Source organism: Moschus berezovskii, chromosome 24 (assembly GCF_049115385.1).
Source record: "Moschus berezovskii isolate FMDL1 chromosome 24, NW_MosBer_1.0, whole genome shotgun sequence".
Classification (NCBI taxonomy): domain Eukaryota; kingdom Metazoa; phylum Chordata; class Mammalia; order Artiodactyla; family Moschidae; genus Moschus; species Moschus berezovskii.
In genome coordinates this window covers 42,419,188-42,438,677 of record NC_142483.1, presented here as the reverse complement: position 1 = coordinate 42,438,677, position 19,490 = coordinate 42,419,188, and the positions used below count along the sequence as shown (strand labels likewise).

Genomic DNA, 19,490 nt, shown 5'->3' with positions numbered 1-19,490 from the left:
GAAATGCATACAGACATGTAACTAATAATCTTTTGTGCATGTGTGTATATATATATGTATGTGTGTATATATATATATGGCTGCACTGCGTCTTAGCTGTGGCATGTGAAATCTTCTATCTTTGCTGTGGTATGTGGAATCTTTTAGTTGCAGCCTGTGGGATCTAGTTCTCAAACCAGGGATTGAACCTGGGCCCCCTGTATTGGGAGCATGGAGTCTTAGCCACTGGACCACCAGGGAAGTCCTCCCAGACTAATCACTTTTCCCAATGCGTCAAAGTTGTCTCTTCTAACTGGTATTTAATTTAAATTTCTCCATTGGTGTAAACGTTAAAAAAAAAGGTCTTCCAAACAGCAGGCTAGAATCCATTCTGGGAATGGGCGTTCATTTAACACTGATTTGGTCCCAAGAACTTGAATCAGTGGCTGAATCTGTGTGTGGCCAAGGGCTCTATTTCAACGTGTTTCTTCTCTGCTTCACCTAGACACTATCCCCAAAGTCCACAGAGATACCCCCAAGCCCTCTCTGTGTAGGGATCAATAGAAGTCTTATTATTTTTCAGAAACACATCACTATTCAGATATAGCTCTTTTCTTTCACTTTGGCTACTAGGATTCATGTTGTGCTTTGTTATAATCCTGCAGCTTCTACTCACTAAATAATAGGGTGGGAGCTTTTCAGAGTCTGTGAGAGGACAGAGGAAGAATATCAGAGGCCTGGGGTTCCAAAGGATCTCAGCCTACCCGGTAAATATTCATGAGAAGGTACCGACTGCCTCATCTCTCTTCCTCCTTACAATCCTTTTGAGGAGAAATGATTCTTGTAGTGCCCTTTCCATGCTCATTAAAGATCATTCTTAAAATAATATAAGGCAGAAGAGCTGAATATGTTGCCTAAGTGATGTGTAATGTATGGTGTGGCTCTGACTTTTTGATGGATTCTACAATGCAACTGGCATTTTTTTTTTACAGTCCCCCCTCAGCCTGCGCTCACACACACAAAACTCTTTTTTAACATAACCCCTGAACTTCTTGAAAGAGAAAAAAGGGGATTTGTGTTCAATGAAATCTGTATCAAAAAAAAAAAAGACCAGACAATTGCAGAGGAAATTTATTTGATTAATAAATTATCAAAGGACAAGTGATCCCCTGCAGAAATATCTACAAGGTATCAAGGCCAGAAAAGAAGTGTCCTAAGGTAAAGGAAGCAGGGCCACTTGATCAGATGGGATGCTGAAAGGAGAGAATAAGTGACAGAATACATGCAAGTAGGATGAGATACTCAGATGAGAGTATCTGAGGGAAACTCCATTTTTTTTTCCATGATGGAGAATGAATTGGGATGTAGGCTGCTCCAACAACAAAACAGCCTTTCAGCATCAAAGCACTGACCTAATAGGCTTTCTCTTCTCTTTTTGCCAACCCATACACAGGTTTCAGAAACATAGCACCAATTTCTGTTCATTACCTTTTACTGCTCAACAAACCACCCTAACAGGGAGTGCTGAAGAAAGTACAACATGTATTTTGCAATTTGGGCAGCGCTTGGCTTACTCCTTGGAAGGAAAGTTATGACCAACCTAGACAGCATATTAAAAAGCAGAAATATTACTTTGCCAACAAAGGTCCGTCTAGTCAAGGCTATGGTTTTTCCCGTGGTCATGTATGGATGTGAGAGTTGGACTGTGAAAAAAGCTGATCACCGAAGAATTGATGCTTTTGAACTGTGGTGTTGGAGAAGACTCTTGAGAGTCCCTTGGACTGCAAGGAGATCCAACCAGTCCATTCTAAAGGAGATCAATCCTGGGTGTTCATTGGAAGGACTGATGCTAAAGCTGAAACTCCAATACTTTGGCCACCTCATGCGACGAGTTGACTCACTGGAAAAGACTCTGATGCTGGGAGGGACTGGGGGCAGAGGAGAAGGGGACGACAGAGAATGAGATGGCTGGATGGCATCACCGACTCGATGGACATGAGTTAGAGTGAACTCCGGGAGTTGGTGATGGACAGGGAGGCCTGGTGTGCTGCGTTTCATGGGGTCGCAAAGAGTCGGACACGAATGAGCGACTGAACTGAACTGAACTGGCACATTAAGGGCCTCTCTGGGGGCTTCCCCGGTGGCTCTGTTGTAAAGAGATCATCTGCCAGCACAGGTGACACAGTTTTGATCCCTGATCCCAGAGGATCACACTTGCTCTGGAGCTACTAAACCTGTGAACCACAGCTCCTGAGCCTGTGCTCTAGAGCACAGGAGCTGCCACAAAAGGTGCCGCCACAATGAGAAGCCCGTACACCACAAGTGGAGAGCAGTCCCCGCTCACCGCAACTAGAGAATACCCTGCACAGCAGTGGAGACCAGCACAGCCAAAAACAAATAAGTAAAATTATTTTGAAAGAAAAGAAAAAAGGGCCTGTTTCACTCACATCAGCTGGGGCAGCTTGAAGGTCACATGGTTAAGGGCTGATGCTGACTATCAGCTATAACCTCAGCTGGAGCCATGACAGAAACACCCACATGCAGCCTGTTTCTTAGCTTGCTCCTAACTTGCTAGCTGTGTTTGTAATACAGAAGTCACAAAAGAACCATGCAATGGCCCTATGGCATTTTATGGCTTAAAATTCACAGATTGCAACTTCTGTATTAGACATAAGCTCACTCAGATTCAAGAAGAGGGGACGCAGATTTCACCCTTGATGAAGGGAAGGTAATTACATACTTCGAGAAGATGACAAGAGATGCATCATCTTTACAAAATTTACCACAACCCAGTTTGTTTTCTGGAAAGTAATAACTAACTCTAGGTACAGACATACTTCAGATTAAATACTTCGTATCTACGATTGCGTCCCCATGAGAACAAATTTGGTAAATTTACAAATACTGACATCTGGTAGGATGAGCAAATGCTGAGATAACTAAAATTTAGGCTCAGGTCACTGCATTCATGAGGGATGCAGGAAAGATGGCTAGAAGTCATAAAGACAAAATTAGCCATCTTTTCTGTTGGTACATAAGAGAAGGTTAAGTTCTTGGTAAAGATGTAGCAATACTTTAGAGCATTCTATTATCACTTCTTAAATTGATGTTTCTGTAAATGTGAAGGTTGAGGTTATTGAACTGTACTGTAATAAAACTCCCAGGGGTATGAAAAATTCTGTACTGAAGTAACAGAAGAGCACTATTAAGCTTACTACGATCAAGAAACATCAATATTTTTCTAAAATATGCAAAAGAGAGGTGACATTTTTCACAAAAAAGAATCTTAACTTATAGGTCTGTCTCTGTCATTCGCTAGCTGTGAAGTGTTGGACAAATATTTTTTCCTCTCTAGAATCTGATTTATTTGTCTAAAAGTCAGGACACTGAATGAGTAAAAAAAGTCAAATTTCTTTTCACCCTAATAATTGCTCACTTAAAGTGACATGAAATCCACTTAACTAAATCAGTTTTTTTTTTTCTTCTGCTTTATAAAACTGTTGAGCCCTGCCATTAACAAATGTCACGTGGCCCTGGAAGTCTCCTGCCTGTCCATGTGGCAGAAAGAATTTCCTCAGAGAAAGATTATGTTGATATCAGAGCATAATTACAATAACAACAGAGAAAGGGAACAAACTGGCCCTGCCTGTGCTCTCCCACAGAGTCTGTGTTCCAAGATGGAATAGCAAGAATAAGCCCTTTCTCTCAAATGCTTAGTAACAGTCAAGAAAGCAGGCCACAGAGTTGGGTACCCGAGGTAACAATAACAGCATCATCACTACAAAACCATGTGGCTTTAAACACCAAGATTCTTAGTTACTCTATGAATTAGTTTATCTGTTGGAAAAAAAGAAGGAAAATAACCATACCTAAGCCATTTGGGATTATGAATATTAAGGAAGCCAGTATACAAAAAAGTACTTAGGACAGTTTCTGGCACATTTATTTATTTGGGAGAAAGACCCCAAGTCCAGTCAGTAAATCAGCAACTCTAGCTTATAAGACCATCTTAACTGAATGAGTCTACAAGCACTCTATGGAAGAAGAATCAGATGAGAATCACCGAAAATATTCTCAAAATAACCTGTTTTTTGTTACTGGCCTCTGAATGGTGATGTTTATCTATGGACCAGATTACAAAGCCCAGCAAATTATCCCAGGATATATGATGAAATTTATATGTACCTGGTTCTGGGAAAATTATATATTTTAGGAGATTCTGTATGATGAGCAAGAAAACTACAAGAAGGTGATTTGTAGTTGAACTATTTTTCTGGTTGTATTCACAGTCAATTTTGTCTCCATCTCAGCTTGGAAACTGTTCCCAAACTGGATATGATTTTTCTTCACCCTGATGCTAAGTAACTCCTGAATGATTGATCCAATATTATGGGTTTAAATGGGTTATTATTTAAAAGAAGATTTTTTTAAACCATAATTATCTAAATCAGGAAATTAACATTGCTATCATGCTATTTAAAACTAATCCACAGATGTTATTAAAATAATTCTCCTATTCATATCTTTTTTTGGTTTAAGATCAATGTTTCCACATAGCATTTAATAGTAATGTCTCCTAAATTCCTTCCAGTCTGGAACAATTCCTCCATCTATCTTTCCCCTGACCTGGACACTTTTGAAGAGTATGAGCCAGTTATGTTATAAAATACCCTTCAATTTGGATGTCTGATGTTCCTTCATGATTATATGGAGGTTATTCTGCATAAATAGTTCTACGTGCTAAACAGAAAGGTGGACAGTTCTTTGCAATTCACTGGATTACAGTTCAGCATGTTCTAATTACAAGAGGTAAGAGTATTTATCAAGCCTTTGTTATATTGGATTTTTCCTAATAGAAACTTCTCTTTTAAAATGAATTATTATGATTGAAGTGTTACCTTAAAATTTGATGATTTACAGAAACCAATGAGAAAGATTTTATGTATCAATTTATTTTTTAAATAAGAGCTTATGCTGTAATATTTTCTGGTAGCAATTGCTGTAAAACAAGTGATGAGTTGTTTTGTTGAAAAGATCCAGCCTCAGAGCGGGATTCTTATGTTATTTATGGCAGAGTGAAAAGGTTTGTTTGGTTCTCATCCAAATAATTCAGTTCTTAGAATTCTTAAAATTTGAAATTATTGTAAACCATTGTCCTTTAAAGATTTATTTGAGGATACTGTTTTTTAAAAGTTTTAATTTTTGTGTAGAGATAGATTTTTTTTTTTTTTTACCCTATCGATAGATAGTGCCTTCTTAATACTAGCTGGTGTTAGCTATAACAAAACTCCAGTGAGGCCAAACAATCCCAAATAAAGAAGAAATATTTTATTAGAGTCAGAAATCTTTTATAATAGTCTAATACCATTGGAGATGATGTTGCTTTGATTTATTCATAAAGTATTTTAAATGTAGGGACACTTGAAGATAATAGTTGGGCAAGTGCTTTTCTTTTCAACATGGTTGGTTAAAGTTGCATTTTGAAAATCACTTATGTTAAAATTGAGTAGGATTTTAATCATGAAAACTGGGTATATATGTGTAATTTTTAAATTTATATTTAAAAAAAAAGACAGAAGTGATGCTGTAACCTTCTCAGGGTATCTTTTTAAATTACTTTTGTTAAATTATAGTTGATTTACAATGTTGTGTTAGTTTCAGGTATACAGCAAAGTGACTCAGTTTTATATACATAACTTTTCCCCCATACAGATAATTACAAAATACTTAGTTCCCTGTACTGTAGCAAGTCATTGTTCATTATATATTTTATATATAGTAATATGTATATATTATTCCCAAATTCCTCATTTATCCCCTCCATCACCTTTCCCCTTCAGAAACCATAAGTTTGTTTTCAAAGTCCGTGAGTCTCTGTTTTATAAATAAGCACATTTGTATCATTATTTTTAGATTCCATATACAAGTGATATCATATGCTATTTGTCTTTCTCTGTCTCATTTGCTTCACTTTATATAGTAATCCCTAGGTCTATCCATGTTGCTGCAAATGGAATGGTTGCATTTTTACAACTGAGTAATATTCCATTGTACATATCAATATATCTACCATGTCTCCTTTATCCATTCACCAGCTGATGGGCATTTAGGTTGCCTCCGTGTCTTGGCTATTCTAAACAGTGCTGCAATAAACGTTGGTGTGCATGTATCTTTTCAAATGATGGTTTACTCTGGATATATGCCCAGGGGTAGGATTGGTGGATCATATATTATAGTAGCACAATTTTTAGTTTTTTTAAGGGACTTTCATACTGTTCTGAGTAGTAACTGCACCAATTCTATTTTCTCCAAAAACTCTCCAGCATTTACTGGAGATAATGATAATGATCATTCTGACTAGTGTGAAGTGGTACTCACTGAAGATTTTTTTTTAATTTATTTATTTTAATTGGAGGCTAAGCTAGTGGAGGTGATGGAATTCCAGTTGAGCTATTTCAAATCTTGAAAGATGATGCTGTGAAAGTGCTGCACTCAATATGCCAGCAAATTTGGAAAACTCAGCAGTGGCCACAGGACTGGAAAAGGTCAGTCTTCATTCCAATCCCAAAGAAAGGGCATGCCAAAGAATGTTCAAACTACCGGACAATTGCACTCATCTCACACGCTAGTAAAGTTATGCTCAAAATTCTCCAAGCCAGGCTTCAGCAATATGTGAACCGTGAACTCCCAGATGTTCAAGCAGGTTTTAGAAAAGGCAGAGGCACCAGAGATCAAATTGCCAACATCCGCTGGATCGTGGAGAAAGCAAGAGAGTTCCAGAAAAACATCTATATCTGCTTCATTGACTATGCCAAAGCCTTTGACTGTGTGGATCACAATAAACTGTGGAACATTCTGAAAGAGATTGGAATCCCAGACCACCTGACCTGCCTCTTGAGAAACCTGTATGCAGGTCAGGAAGCAAAAGTCAGAACTGTACATGGAACAATAGACTGGTTCCAAATAGGAAAAGGAATACGTCAAGGCTGTATATTGTCACCTTGCTTATTTAACTTATATGCAGAGTACATCATGAGGAACGCTGGGCTGGAAGAAGCACAAGGTGGAATCAAGATTGCTGGGAGAAATATCAATAATCTCAGATATGCAGATGACACTACCCTTATGGAAGAAAGTGAAGAGGAACTCAAAAGCCTCTTGAGGAAAGTGAAAGAGGAGAGTGAAAAGGTTGGCTTGAAGCTCAACATTCAGAAAACAAAGATCATGGCATCTGGTCCCATCACTTCATGGGAAATAGATGGAAAAACAGTGGAAACAGCGTCAGACTTTATTTTTTTGGGCTCCAAAATCACTGCAGATGCTAATTGCAGCCATAAAATTAAAAGACGCTTACTCCTTGGAAGGAAAGTTATGACCAACCTTGATAATATATTGAAAAGCAGAGATATTACTTTGCCAACAAAGGTCCGTCTAGTCAAGGCTATAGTTTTTCCCGTGGTCATGTATGGATGTGGGAGTTGGACTGTGAAGAAAGCTGATCGCCGAAGAATTGATGCTTTTGAACTGTGGTGTTGGAGAAGACTCTTGAGAGTCCCTTGTACTGCCAGGAGATCCAACCAGTCCATTCTAAGGGAGATCAATTCTGGGTGTTCATTGGAAGGACTGATGCTAAAGCTGAAGCTGCAATACTTTGGTCACCTCATGCGACAAGTTGACTCACTGGAAAAGACTCTGATGCTGGGAAAGGTTGGGGGAAGGAGGAGAAGTGGACGACCGAAAATGAGACGGCTGGTTGGCATCACCGACTCTGTGGACATGATTTTGAGTGAACTCCGGGAGTTGGTGATGGACAGGGAGGCCTGGCGTGCTGTGATTCATGGGGTCACGGAGAGTCGGACATGACTGAGTGACTGAACTGAACTGAATTGAACTGATTGTATTGGTTTTGCCATACATTGACATGACTCTGCCCTGGGTGTACATGTTTTCCCCATCTTGAACCCCCCTCTCACCTCCCTCCCCATCCCATCCCTCTGATTCATCCCAGTACACCAGCCTCGAGCATCCCGTATCATGCATTGAACTTAGACTGGCGATTCATTTCACATATGATAATATACATGTTTCAATGACATTCTCCCAAATCATCCCACCGTTGCCCTCTCCCACAGAGTCCAATAGACTGTTCTATACATCTGTGTCTCTTTTGCTGTCTCGTATACAGGGTTATCATTATCATCTTTCTAAATTCCATATATATGCGTTCAGTTCAGTTCAGTCGCTCAGTCGTGTCCGACTCTTTGCGACCCCATGAATCACAGCATGCCAGGCCTCCCTGTCCATCACCAACTCCCGGAGCTCACTCAAACTCATGTCCATCGAGTCGGTGATGCCATCCAGCCATCTCATTCTATATCGTTCCCTTCTCCTCCTGTCCCCAATCCCTCCCAGCATCAGACTCTTTTCCAGTGAGTCAACTCATCGCATGAGGTGGCCAAAGTATTGGAGTTTCAGCTTTAGTATCAGTCCTTCCAATGAACACCCAGGACTGATCTCCTTTAGCATGGACTGGTTGGATCTCCTTGCAGTCCAAGGGATTCTCAAGAGTCTTCTCCAACACCACAGTTCAAAAGCATCTATTCTTCGGCGCTCAGCTTTCTTCACAGTCCAACTCTCACATCCATACATGATTGGTGTTTATCTTTCTGGCTTACTTCACTGTGTATAATAGGCTCCAGTGTCATCCACCTCATTAGAAGTGATTCAAATGTATTATTTTTAATTGCTGAGTAATACTCCATTGTGTAAATGTACCACAGCTTTCTTCTCCGTTCGTCTGCAGATGGACATCTAGGTTGCTTCCATGTCCTCGCTATTAGAAACAGTGCTGCGATGAACACTGGAGTACATGTGTCTCTTTCAATTCTGGTTTCCTCGGTGTGTATGCCCAGGAGTGCGATTGCTGGATCATATGGAAGTTCTTTTCCAGTGAGTCAAGTCTTTGCATGAGGTGGCCAAAGTATTGGAGCTTCAGCTTTAGCATCAGTCCTTTCAATGAACATCCAGGATTGATCTCCTTTAGAATGGACTGGTTGGATCTCCTTGCAGTCCAAGGGACTCTCAAGAGTCTTCTCCAGCACCACAGTTCAAAAGCATCAATTCTTCGGCGATAAGCTTTCTTCACAGTCCAACTCTCACATCCATAGATGACCACTGGAAAAACCATAGCCTTGACTAGACGGACCCTGGTTGGCAAAGTCATGTCTCTGCTTTGTAATATTCTATCTAGGTTGGTCCTTCCAAGAAGGAAGCGTCTTTTAATTTCATGGCTGCAATCAGCATCTGCAGTGATTTTGGAGCCCCCCAAAATAAAGTCTGACACTGTTTCCACTGTTTCCCCATCTATTTCCCATGAAGTGATGGGACCAGATGCCATGAGCTTAGTTTTCTGAATGTTGAGCATGCTGGGAGGGATTGGGGACAGGAGGAGAAGGGGACGACAGAGAATGAGATGGCTGGATGGCATCACCGACTCGATGGACATGAGTTTGAGTGAACTCCGGGAGTTGGTGATGGACAGGGAAGCCTGGCATGCTGTGATTCATGGGGTCTCAAAGAGTCAGAGACGACTGATTGACTGAACTGAACTAACTGATGGCAGTTCTATTTCCAGTTTTTTAAGGAATCGCCACACTGTTCTCCAAAGTGGTTGTACTAGTTCTCACTGAAGTTTTGATTTACATATCTCTAATGATTAGCATCATGTGACGCTGTTAAGTCTCATTATTGGTGACATTAACCTAGATGACTTGGTTAAGTACTGTGTTCCTGGTTTTTCTACTTCAAAGTTGCTCTTTTCCCCTTTGTAATTAATATGTTCCATGATGAATGACACTTTGAAGCTATGAAAATATCATATTTGTCATCTTACTGTAGCGCCAGAATTTTAGCATCCACTGATGATTCTTCCTTAAGCAATTATTACTGAGGTCTTCGGTGAGTTTTGTATCTCCATCTTTGCATCGTCCCATCATGTTGTCCCTTCTCCTGCATGTATGTGTTCAATTATTTATTTCTGTGAGCATGAACTCATGGATATATATTACATCAGTTCAATCCATTATTGGTCTAGAATTAGCTGGTGGGATCTTCGTCAAGCTGGTTCCTTTGCCCCTTCGACATGGTCCCATCAATTTTTGAGCACTTTCTTACTTTGTGGCACAACGTGGTTTCGAGCTCATCTTCTACTTGCCCTGCTGGCCCCTGAATTAAGAGTTCCACTAGAGATCCCTAGCTCTATTTCATTGGAGAATGGTATTTATAAATAAGACATGAATGAAGGTGCAGTTATTTCTATCAGGATGTCATCACTCCTAGGCGCTCTCAGTGGGCAGAATTAGACAGTAGAGGTTTGTACACATACAGACATAACCTTATCCATTTCTGTATCTCTCCAAATGTGTGCGTACACTGCATGCTGGTATAGTCAACACAGTGAACACAGTGTTACTTTAATTTTCTCGCCTCCTTACTAGTCATTTCTCTCCCTGACCATGACAGACCTGATGCTCATTAACCGCAATATCTTTTATTAAATCTCTCAGTTCTCTTATGGACATAAATAAGCCTCAGAATAGGTGAAAAACGTACTTCTAGCTGCTGTGCACTATCTGTGTACCACTCTTCATGTCTTCAGTCTGACAGTGTACAGTGAAATACTGTCTTCAAAATTTACTTGCATTCTTTTGTTTTCCTCACTCCCTACAGTATGGTTACATTATTCATATACAATATATTAGGTTTACTACTGTATAAAATTGTGCATTATCCCATGTAGAGATTACTTTTTTAATGGAGATATAATTGACATTCAAGATGGTTAATTTTATGTGTCAGCTTGACTGCAGAAGCCCTGACAGCTGGTAAAACTTGATTTCTGAGTATATATGAGGTTGTTCCTGGAAGAATGGTTAAAGTGAATAAAGAACTGTTGAACTGCTGAACAGAATGAAGCAGGTGACCCTCCCCAAAGTAGGCTGGCACCACCCAATCCCTGGAAAGTACGAATAGAACCAAAGGCAGAAGAAGGGTGAATTCACTCTCTCTGCTTGAGCAGACACCCATCCTCTCCTGCCTTCAGACATTGGTGCTCCTAGTTCTCTGCTTTCAGGAGCAGATCAGAACCTACACCACCGATCCTCTGACCCCAAGGCCTGTCCACGTGGACTAAAGCACCCTGCTGGTTCTCTGGTTCTCCACCTTATAGGTGGCAGATCGTGGGGGCATGTCAGTCTCCAAAACTATGTTAGCCAATGCTCATAATAAATCTATTATATTCCCCACTCATCTCTACTCATTTATTTTAGGTAACCTATTAATTTCTACCAAAGTATTATACCTTGAGAAATAAGTTTCTAATATGAGATTTTGGTGTTGCAGAAAATCAGTATTTCAATTAACTTGAGTACCTAGAGCAACTGACCCTTCCTTTTCCTCTTGTTCACTCCCATTCCTACTTACATTCACCAAGGAAAAATTTGGCAAAATAAAACAACACTTCTATTTTAAGAAAAAGAGGGTAAAGCATGAAAGTGAAAGTGAAGTCTCACAGTCATGTCTCACTCTTATCAACCCCATGGACTGTAGCCTTACAGGCTCCTCTGTCCGTGGGGATTCTCCAGGCAAGAATACTGGAGTGGGTTACCATTTCTTTCTCTAGGGGATCTTCCCGATTCAGGGATCGAACCTGGGTCTCCCACATTGCAGGCTGACTCTTTACCCTCTGAGCCACCAGGACAGCCCCACATAAACTATAACCCTCCCCAATTTATTTATTCATTTGCTCACTCACTGCTAAATAATACATTTAGCATATTTACAATCATTTGAAATGATATAATCCACATACTCAAGAGTAAACTGTAATCTACTTAACTGATGAAACCAGAATATCAGCACTTAGGATTCCAGAAGAGACTGGAATAGAGATGTTTAAATATGCTTAATGAGCACAAGCAAAATATATCACATGACCAAGATACTGGAATTTTAAAATATTTGTTTAAAAATATACCAGATGATTATGACAACCCAGAGTAGCATTATTGAATGTTCTGGTTATCTGGTTTACCACATGTCAGCATATTAGAATATTGGTAAATATATAAGAACATTAAAATCATACTTGCCATAATGTGACTTCTTAGATTCATAAAGTATTTTGGTATCAATGCTTCACTGTCATTATGAGCAATTGTCAGTTTTACATATAATACTTCAGACATACTAGAGTTGCATGGCATTCTCTAGATATTGTTTTTCTAAAACATAAACTCCCCATGTCAGCCTGAGGGGGATAAAAAAACACGGAGACTCACCATTGAAATTCACATTACGGATATACTTCAACAACTTCTTGCCCCCAGCTTGCTCCATCTCTGGACAGACACCCCGGTAGTCAGCACAGAGATCCTTGTTCATGTGGTGAAGCGCGTGAGCCATTGCATACACTGCATCAATCACAAACTGAACTTTACCCTCCTGCTCATAGTTGGAGTCTTTCCCAATTCTCTCCTGTCCTGCAGATGGAAACAAGAAACACACACAAACATTGGTGTTGAGGAGAATGTTTCAATTTGCATTTACTTTCAACTCTGCTTAAAGAAAGCAATGCTTTGAGAAATACAGTCCTGCAGGCCACATATCCACGTTTGGCTACTATGTTTGGTTGCTTTGATGGTTTGGGGTATTTGACTTTGGAGTTCATTACTGGATATTTGTTCATTACTGGAGTTCATTACCGGAGTTCATTTCTGATATATTTGATAGTTCTAAGAAGCAGCACTTCTAATGATCTCAATCACAACCTTTGTAATAAGCCAACATACTTTCCAAAACACAGTGGTCCCAGAGAGTCAAGGGATTAATGGGATTAGAAACTGGGCTACCACATTCAAATCTTCAAGGCTCACTTATTCTAGAACGGGATGGACCCAAAAAATGTAAGAGAAACTAAATACTACCCCTGAAATCACTACCTTCCTCTATATACCTGCCCTTCTTCCTATGTTGTCTGTCTCAGGTTTTGGTATTACTGGCAACTCAAATACTCAGGCTGGAAACCCTGATGTCTTTTCTTTTTTTTTTTTTTTTTTAATTCTTCCTTGTCTCTCTGTCCACCCTCCTACATACATGTATCTAACGAATAGCCAAAAATCTCTTAAAAAGTGATCAGTTTTGGCCACACTACAAATGTCCCATTTATGTTTCCTCATCTCCAATCAGGACACAATGCAAATTGTCCCTCTTCATTCACTCACTCTTCCGTGTTCATATTTCCAAACCACAGAGCTAATCACTTCACCCTCATGCTCACAATTCTGCAACGGTTCTCCACTGCCTGCAAAATGAAATCCAAACACTTTCCCTTGACAATGGAGGATATCCATCACTTTGTTCCTCTCTGCCTAGTAACAGTAAGAACCAGCAGTGATTAAGTGTCCTCCACTGTGCTGAAAACTATATACATGATTTTTTACTTTATCCTCACTTTGTGACTTAAATATTATTAGTCCTCATTATACAGATGGGAAAGCTTAGAGACACACACACACACACACACACACACATTTTGGGAAGATTCACTGAAGGAGGGTGTGGCAACCAATCCCAGTATTCTTGCCTGGAGGATCCCATGCACAGAGGAGCCTGGCGGGCTACAGTCCATAGGGTTGCAGAGTCGGACACTACTGAAGCAACTTAGCATGCAGGCACGCACACATATATATTTTGCTCCAGACAAGTATGGCTATTTTTCCTGTAAACATCAACTCTAAAGTTATCTTTGCTCAAGCTCTTTGCTTAACCAGAAATGTCCCTCCTTGCTTTTGCTCAACATATCTTAATTCTCACTCCATGGCATAGTACAATTGTTGCTTATACTTAGCTTCTTGATCACAAAGATCTTCATAAAATGTTTCAAACCTTTATAAGCAAATTAATAGTATCACTGCATTTTAATGCCCTACTAGACTTTCCTTTTCACACCCGTTACATTCCCAGCACTGAACACAGCATTTGTATCTGATAGATTCTAAATAACACTTGTATTTCATTAGTCATTTGTTAAGTACATGATAACACCAGGAACTCTCTTTAGACCTCCTGTCCCTCTATGACAAATAGTTAACCACAGACTGAGTTTCACTTTCACAGCAGTACTGCCCAGACTATTTTCAATGACACATTTGTGTAGGAACGAAACAACAGGGATTCTACAATCCCAGTCCATTCCCCTACAAAACAGCGTGCTCCCCACAGCCACTGTGTTCAACATTACTCGATTTCTTTACTGGGATATTGTTTCAGAGTATTTAACATAACGTATAACTTCCAAGGGGAAGTTCAGAATTTCCCCAAATTATGTGAATTCTTATTTTTCCTTTACAGAGCACACATTAGTATCTCAAATGGCAGACGATTTTGTGTTTCATATGTATACCATTCAAATACTAATCAACCTTGTGCTCACTGCTCTTCACTGGGTCTAGACTTTTGCAGTGTGTTTACAGCAGGAATCTTTTTTGGAGAAGATAAAATCTGTCATGAATCCACACTGCTACCTCCAATTCAAATTCTGGACCACAGGGTTTTTACTTATCTCGGCACTCTTACACCTCTGCTTCTTTTCTTTTCTTTTTTAATGAGGAAAATCCTGGTTCTTAATGACACCATTACAACTATTTATTTCCTCAATTCTGTAATAAACAGGTAACATTCTTCAAATTATAATCATGCTAACCAACAGTCTAAAAATGTAGTGCAATGAATAGCCTTGGGAAAATGTGTGTTTCTCAGTTCTTATCTGAATGTTTTGGCGATTTAGTCTGAGAAAGGCGATTGCTGTGCTCAGGAGTTTTTTGCTAAATATTGGCAAATTCCCCTCTAACGGGGTTGCACTAATTTGCTCTCCCACTAGCAAAGAGTGAGAGTTTGTTGCCCAACAATTTGACAACTGAGCATGTCCTCAAACTTGGATTTCCGTCATATAGGTGAGAAATGCTATAACAGTATATTTTTATCTGTAATTTTCTTACCATAGGGGAAGTTGAATATATTTGCATATAGTTCAAAGCTATTGTATTTATTTTATGCTGTTTTAATTAAAAGTTAGTTATTTTCTTCTGTTTTAAAAAATAGTTTTATTAATAAAGTATATTCATTCTTTCAGATTAAGTTGCAAATAATTTTCCTAGTTTGTCATTTTTATTTTACTCACTTTAGGTATTTTCTGCATAAAATTATATTAGATAAAAACACTTTTTCTTAAAAAAATAAATTTATTTTCTTGCTACTGCCTCTGGATTTTCAATCATAGCTGGAAAAAATGCCCCACTCCAAGAGTATAGAATGCTTTTTATCTATGCTTTCTTCTAGCACTTACATAATTTTATTTTTTAAACTTAGATGTTTCATCCACCTGGAATATATTCTGGTGTGCAATGTAAAGAATTAACATTTTATCTGTTTTCATATAACTAGTTATTGTAATATACATCAGTTCATCTTTTCTCACTGATATGAAGTACATCCTTTATTATATTCTGTTTCCATGTGTAATTAGATATATTTCTGGATTTTTAAAATTTATTTCACTGTTTGATTTGTTTATTCATGAGCCAACACTACAGTTTCAGTTCTAAAGTCTTTAATGTATTTTAATAACTGGTAGATTTAACCTCCCTCTCACTATAATTATTATTCCTCCCCCTCCCCAAATGTTCTGGTAGTTTTTGTTTATGTACTTAAATGAGTTTTACTAACTATTTACCTATCTTGAGAAGAGAAAAAAAAAATTGGTACTACATTTATTGGGTTTACACTGTATTTATATATGTTCTAGCACTTAGCTAGAACAAAAGTCTCTACAAAGGTGAGAATGCCCATTTGTGTCTTTCCATTTGCTCGTCTTTTTTGTTTCCTTCAATGGTGTTTTTAAAATTTTTCTCACATGAGTTTTGAGTGTTTTGTGGAAAGTTAGCATTTGGTATTTTATTTAGTTTTGCAATTATAAATATGGCTTTCTTTGCTAAGTACTTCCACTGGTTTATGGTTGCATACAAAAAATTTATTTTTTGTTTTGTTGTGGTTGTTTATTATTTTCCCACTCTCTATCATGAAAAAATTTAAATGTAGAGCAAGGTTGAAAGAATTTTACAGTGAACTCACTAGGTTCTCACATTAACATTTTACTATACTTACGGTTCGGAGAAGGCAATGGCAAGCCACTCCAGTACTCTTGCCTAGAAAATCCCGTGGATGGAGGAGCCTGGTAGGCTGCAGTCCGTGGGGTCGCTAGGGGTCGGACACGACTGAGCGACTTTACTTTCACTTTTCACTTTCACACATTGGAGAAGGAAATGGCAACCCACTCCAGTGTTCTTGCCTGGAGAATCCCAGGGACGGCGGAGCCTGGTGGGCTTCCGTCTATGGGGTCACATAGAGTCGGACACGACTGAAGTGACTCAGCAGCAGCAGCAGCAGCAGCAGCAGCATACTTACGGTTATAATGTGATTCATTTTCTAATATTACTTTTATAACCTGCTACTTTACAAATTTCTCTTATTTTTTATAGTACTTAAAAAAGGCAATCTTGAAGGTGTTATGACCATTATAAAATATACATTATGAAACAGGTTCAGACTAGTAATTCAGGACAGCAGTTTTTCAACTACTTTTATAAAGACATTCATATCAGATGGAATGCCTTGAAAAATAATTGCAATATTTTAAATGATGGAATACTTTATTATGTGTGAAACATCATAGGCTTTATCCTTCTTTTGAACAGTCACCAGAGAGATATATTAGCCTATTAAAGGCTGTTAGAAAAAGGTGTACATTTGTCTTTGGGGCCTCTAGGACTTGAAAAATGTAGCTTCATAATGAAATTGTGTACAGACCCTTCTTAACTAAAATGCTAACTGAAGAGTTAATGTTGGGGAAATGTGAAGATGTAGAAACAAAGAAATTGCTGATGGCTGGAGAACTGGTAAGAATTTAGACTATAAATCTGCCACAGAACAGAATCACTGAACTCCCAGTTATCCAAAAGATATAGACAAAGGCCTGACACATAGTCCTAAGCTGTTTTTACAGGAAGCAGACCCCTCCAGGTGAAAACTGCTGACCACAAGTACATAGACCCTAGATGGTTGAAACAAGAAGGATGAGGATGCTTGAAACTTCACCTTGATGCCAACCAGTCTGAGAATGATCCTCCAGCTGAGCACGCCCTGTTTCTTGAACACTATAAAACTCCTCACAATCCCCTCACATGGTCTTTTTTTGTTTGTTTTTATTTTTTATTGGAGGCTAATTACTTTACAATATTATATTGGTTGGTTTTGCCATACACTGACATGAATCCGCCCCGGGTGTACATGTGTTCCCCTTCTTGAACCCCCTCCTACCTCCCTCCTCCCCTTATCCTCCCTCTGGGTCATCCCCGTGCACCAGCCCTGAGCACCCTGTATCATGCGTTGAACCTGGACTGGTGATTCGTTTCACATATGATAATATACATGTTTCAATGACATTCTCCCAAATCATCCCATCCTTGTCCTCTCCCACAGAGTTCCAAAGACTGTTCTATATACCTGTGTCTCTTTTGCTGTCTCGTATACAGAGTTATCATTACCATCTTTCTAAATTCCATATATATGCGTTAGTACACTGTATTGGTGTTTTTCTTTCTGGCTTACTTCACTCTGTATAATAGGCTCCAGTTTCATCCACCTCATTTGAACTGATTCAAATGTATTCTTTTTAATGGCTGAGTAATACTCCATTGTGTAAATGTACCAAAGCTTTCTTAATCATTCGTCTGCAGATGGACATCTAGGTTGCTTCCATGTCCTGGCTATTATAAACAGTGCTGTGATGAACATTGGAGTACATGTGTCTCTTTCAATTCTGGTTTCCTCGGTGTGTATGCCCAGGAGTGCGATTGCTGGATCATATGACAGTTCTATTTCCAGTTTTTTAGGGCACTAGTCCGCTGTGGCCCCCTCTGTCGGGCAAAGCGATAAAAGCTACTCTTTTTACTTCACCCAAAACTCTGTCTCTGCATTTCTGTTCAGTACCAGTGATCAGAGGCTGAGTTTTGGCAACAATATCTAGAAAATCAGAACCAGCAAGTTCATTAACAACAAAAGGCTAACTTTATTTCCCCTACCGTGGTAAATTCAACTGTGCACCAAGTTCAGAGTCTCTGGTTATTCATCTACCACCCTACCCCTTCTCCCGTAACTGAGATCTGGTCTCTTCTGGTACCGGAGGCCACTGCAAAAGGACAGGCTTCTGGACCTTTCCTGAGCCTCACTGACTCAATCCTCATTTATCTAAGACAACTCAATTTCCTCCTGAGCAAGCACTAATTTAGGAACAGGCCAGGGTTACAATTCTACACGATGAGATGTAAGAAAAGAGTTTACTGGTTCCACAGATAAAATAACAAAAATGAACTTATTTACAAAACAAAAATCAATCCATTGACACAGATAACAAATTCACGGTTACCAAAGGGGAAAGTCAGACGGGGGTAAATGAGGAGCTTGGGATTAAGTGACACACATTGCTGTATATAAAATAGGTAAACACCAAGGACCTACTGTAGAGCAAAGATATCTATATAACTGAACTGCCTGCTGTATACCTGAAAATAACACAAAATTGTAGATCAAATATATGTCACTAAAAATGTTAAGTATATAGGGGAATTCCTGAGAAAGTTCATTTGCTCTCAAAGAGAGATGGAACTCAATTGTATCTAACGTTTCACACACCCCCACACATACACATATGCAGGCACACACATATATGCACACACACATTTGCAATTACTGTAGTTATTTTGTGGTCCTGAGCCAATTACTCAGCATACAAAGAACAGCAGAATAAAAATGCGGTAATGATGTGAAAATACTACTGAGCTGTGAGTCAGCCAAGCCAAGAAATACCGTACATTTTTTTCTAAGTGACACATTCAATAAAAAAGCTTGATACTCAATGTTTCCCAGGCTTTTTTGAACACTGCAATTCTTATTCATGTACCATTTTACAACATCTCAAGGGACAAGCATAAGTATGCTTTCTCCCCAACAAAAGTGTAAAGAAGAGTAGTTTCAAGAAATATTTTTAACGATGTAGATTAAAATAGAAATAAAAAAAACAAAGCATTTTCAATCAGTTCACAGTTAACATCTCATTCTTTCAGGCTTTCTGATGAACTGAGATGTCGTTATATTCTTTTCTTGAATGAAGTTCATCCTTTTCATCACATTTCCCAGGAAAGGGTTTGAGGTTTAGATAAAATGAGGAGAACTCTAAAGCATTATTTTTTTATTTCCCCAGCATGCAAAGAAGCCTTCCTTTTAAAATCTCCTGATTTTCTGATGTATTTTTATTTTTACCCAAACAGTCCAGTATTTATGTTTAAATGCACACTCCTGTAAGCTTTTGTTGAATAAACTGTCAGCTGCTCTACACA

At 38.9% G+C, this 19,490-nt stretch overlaps 1 protein-coding gene across 1 annotated transcript in view; it reads right to left on the bottom strand.

The window, feature by feature from the left end:
• The window catches only part of GRM7 (glutamate metabotropic receptor 7), a 909,324-nt gene that overhangs the window by 269,345 nt on the left and 620,489 nt on the right, over positions 1 to 19,490 (bottom strand). Inside the window, exon 6 of the mRNA XM_055414369.2 lies at positions 12,318 to 12,518. Coding sequence (XP_055270344.1) covers positions 12,318 to 12,518 — 201 coding nt within the window. The remainder of the gene's footprint in view (positions 1 to 12,317; positions 12,519 to 19,490) is intronic.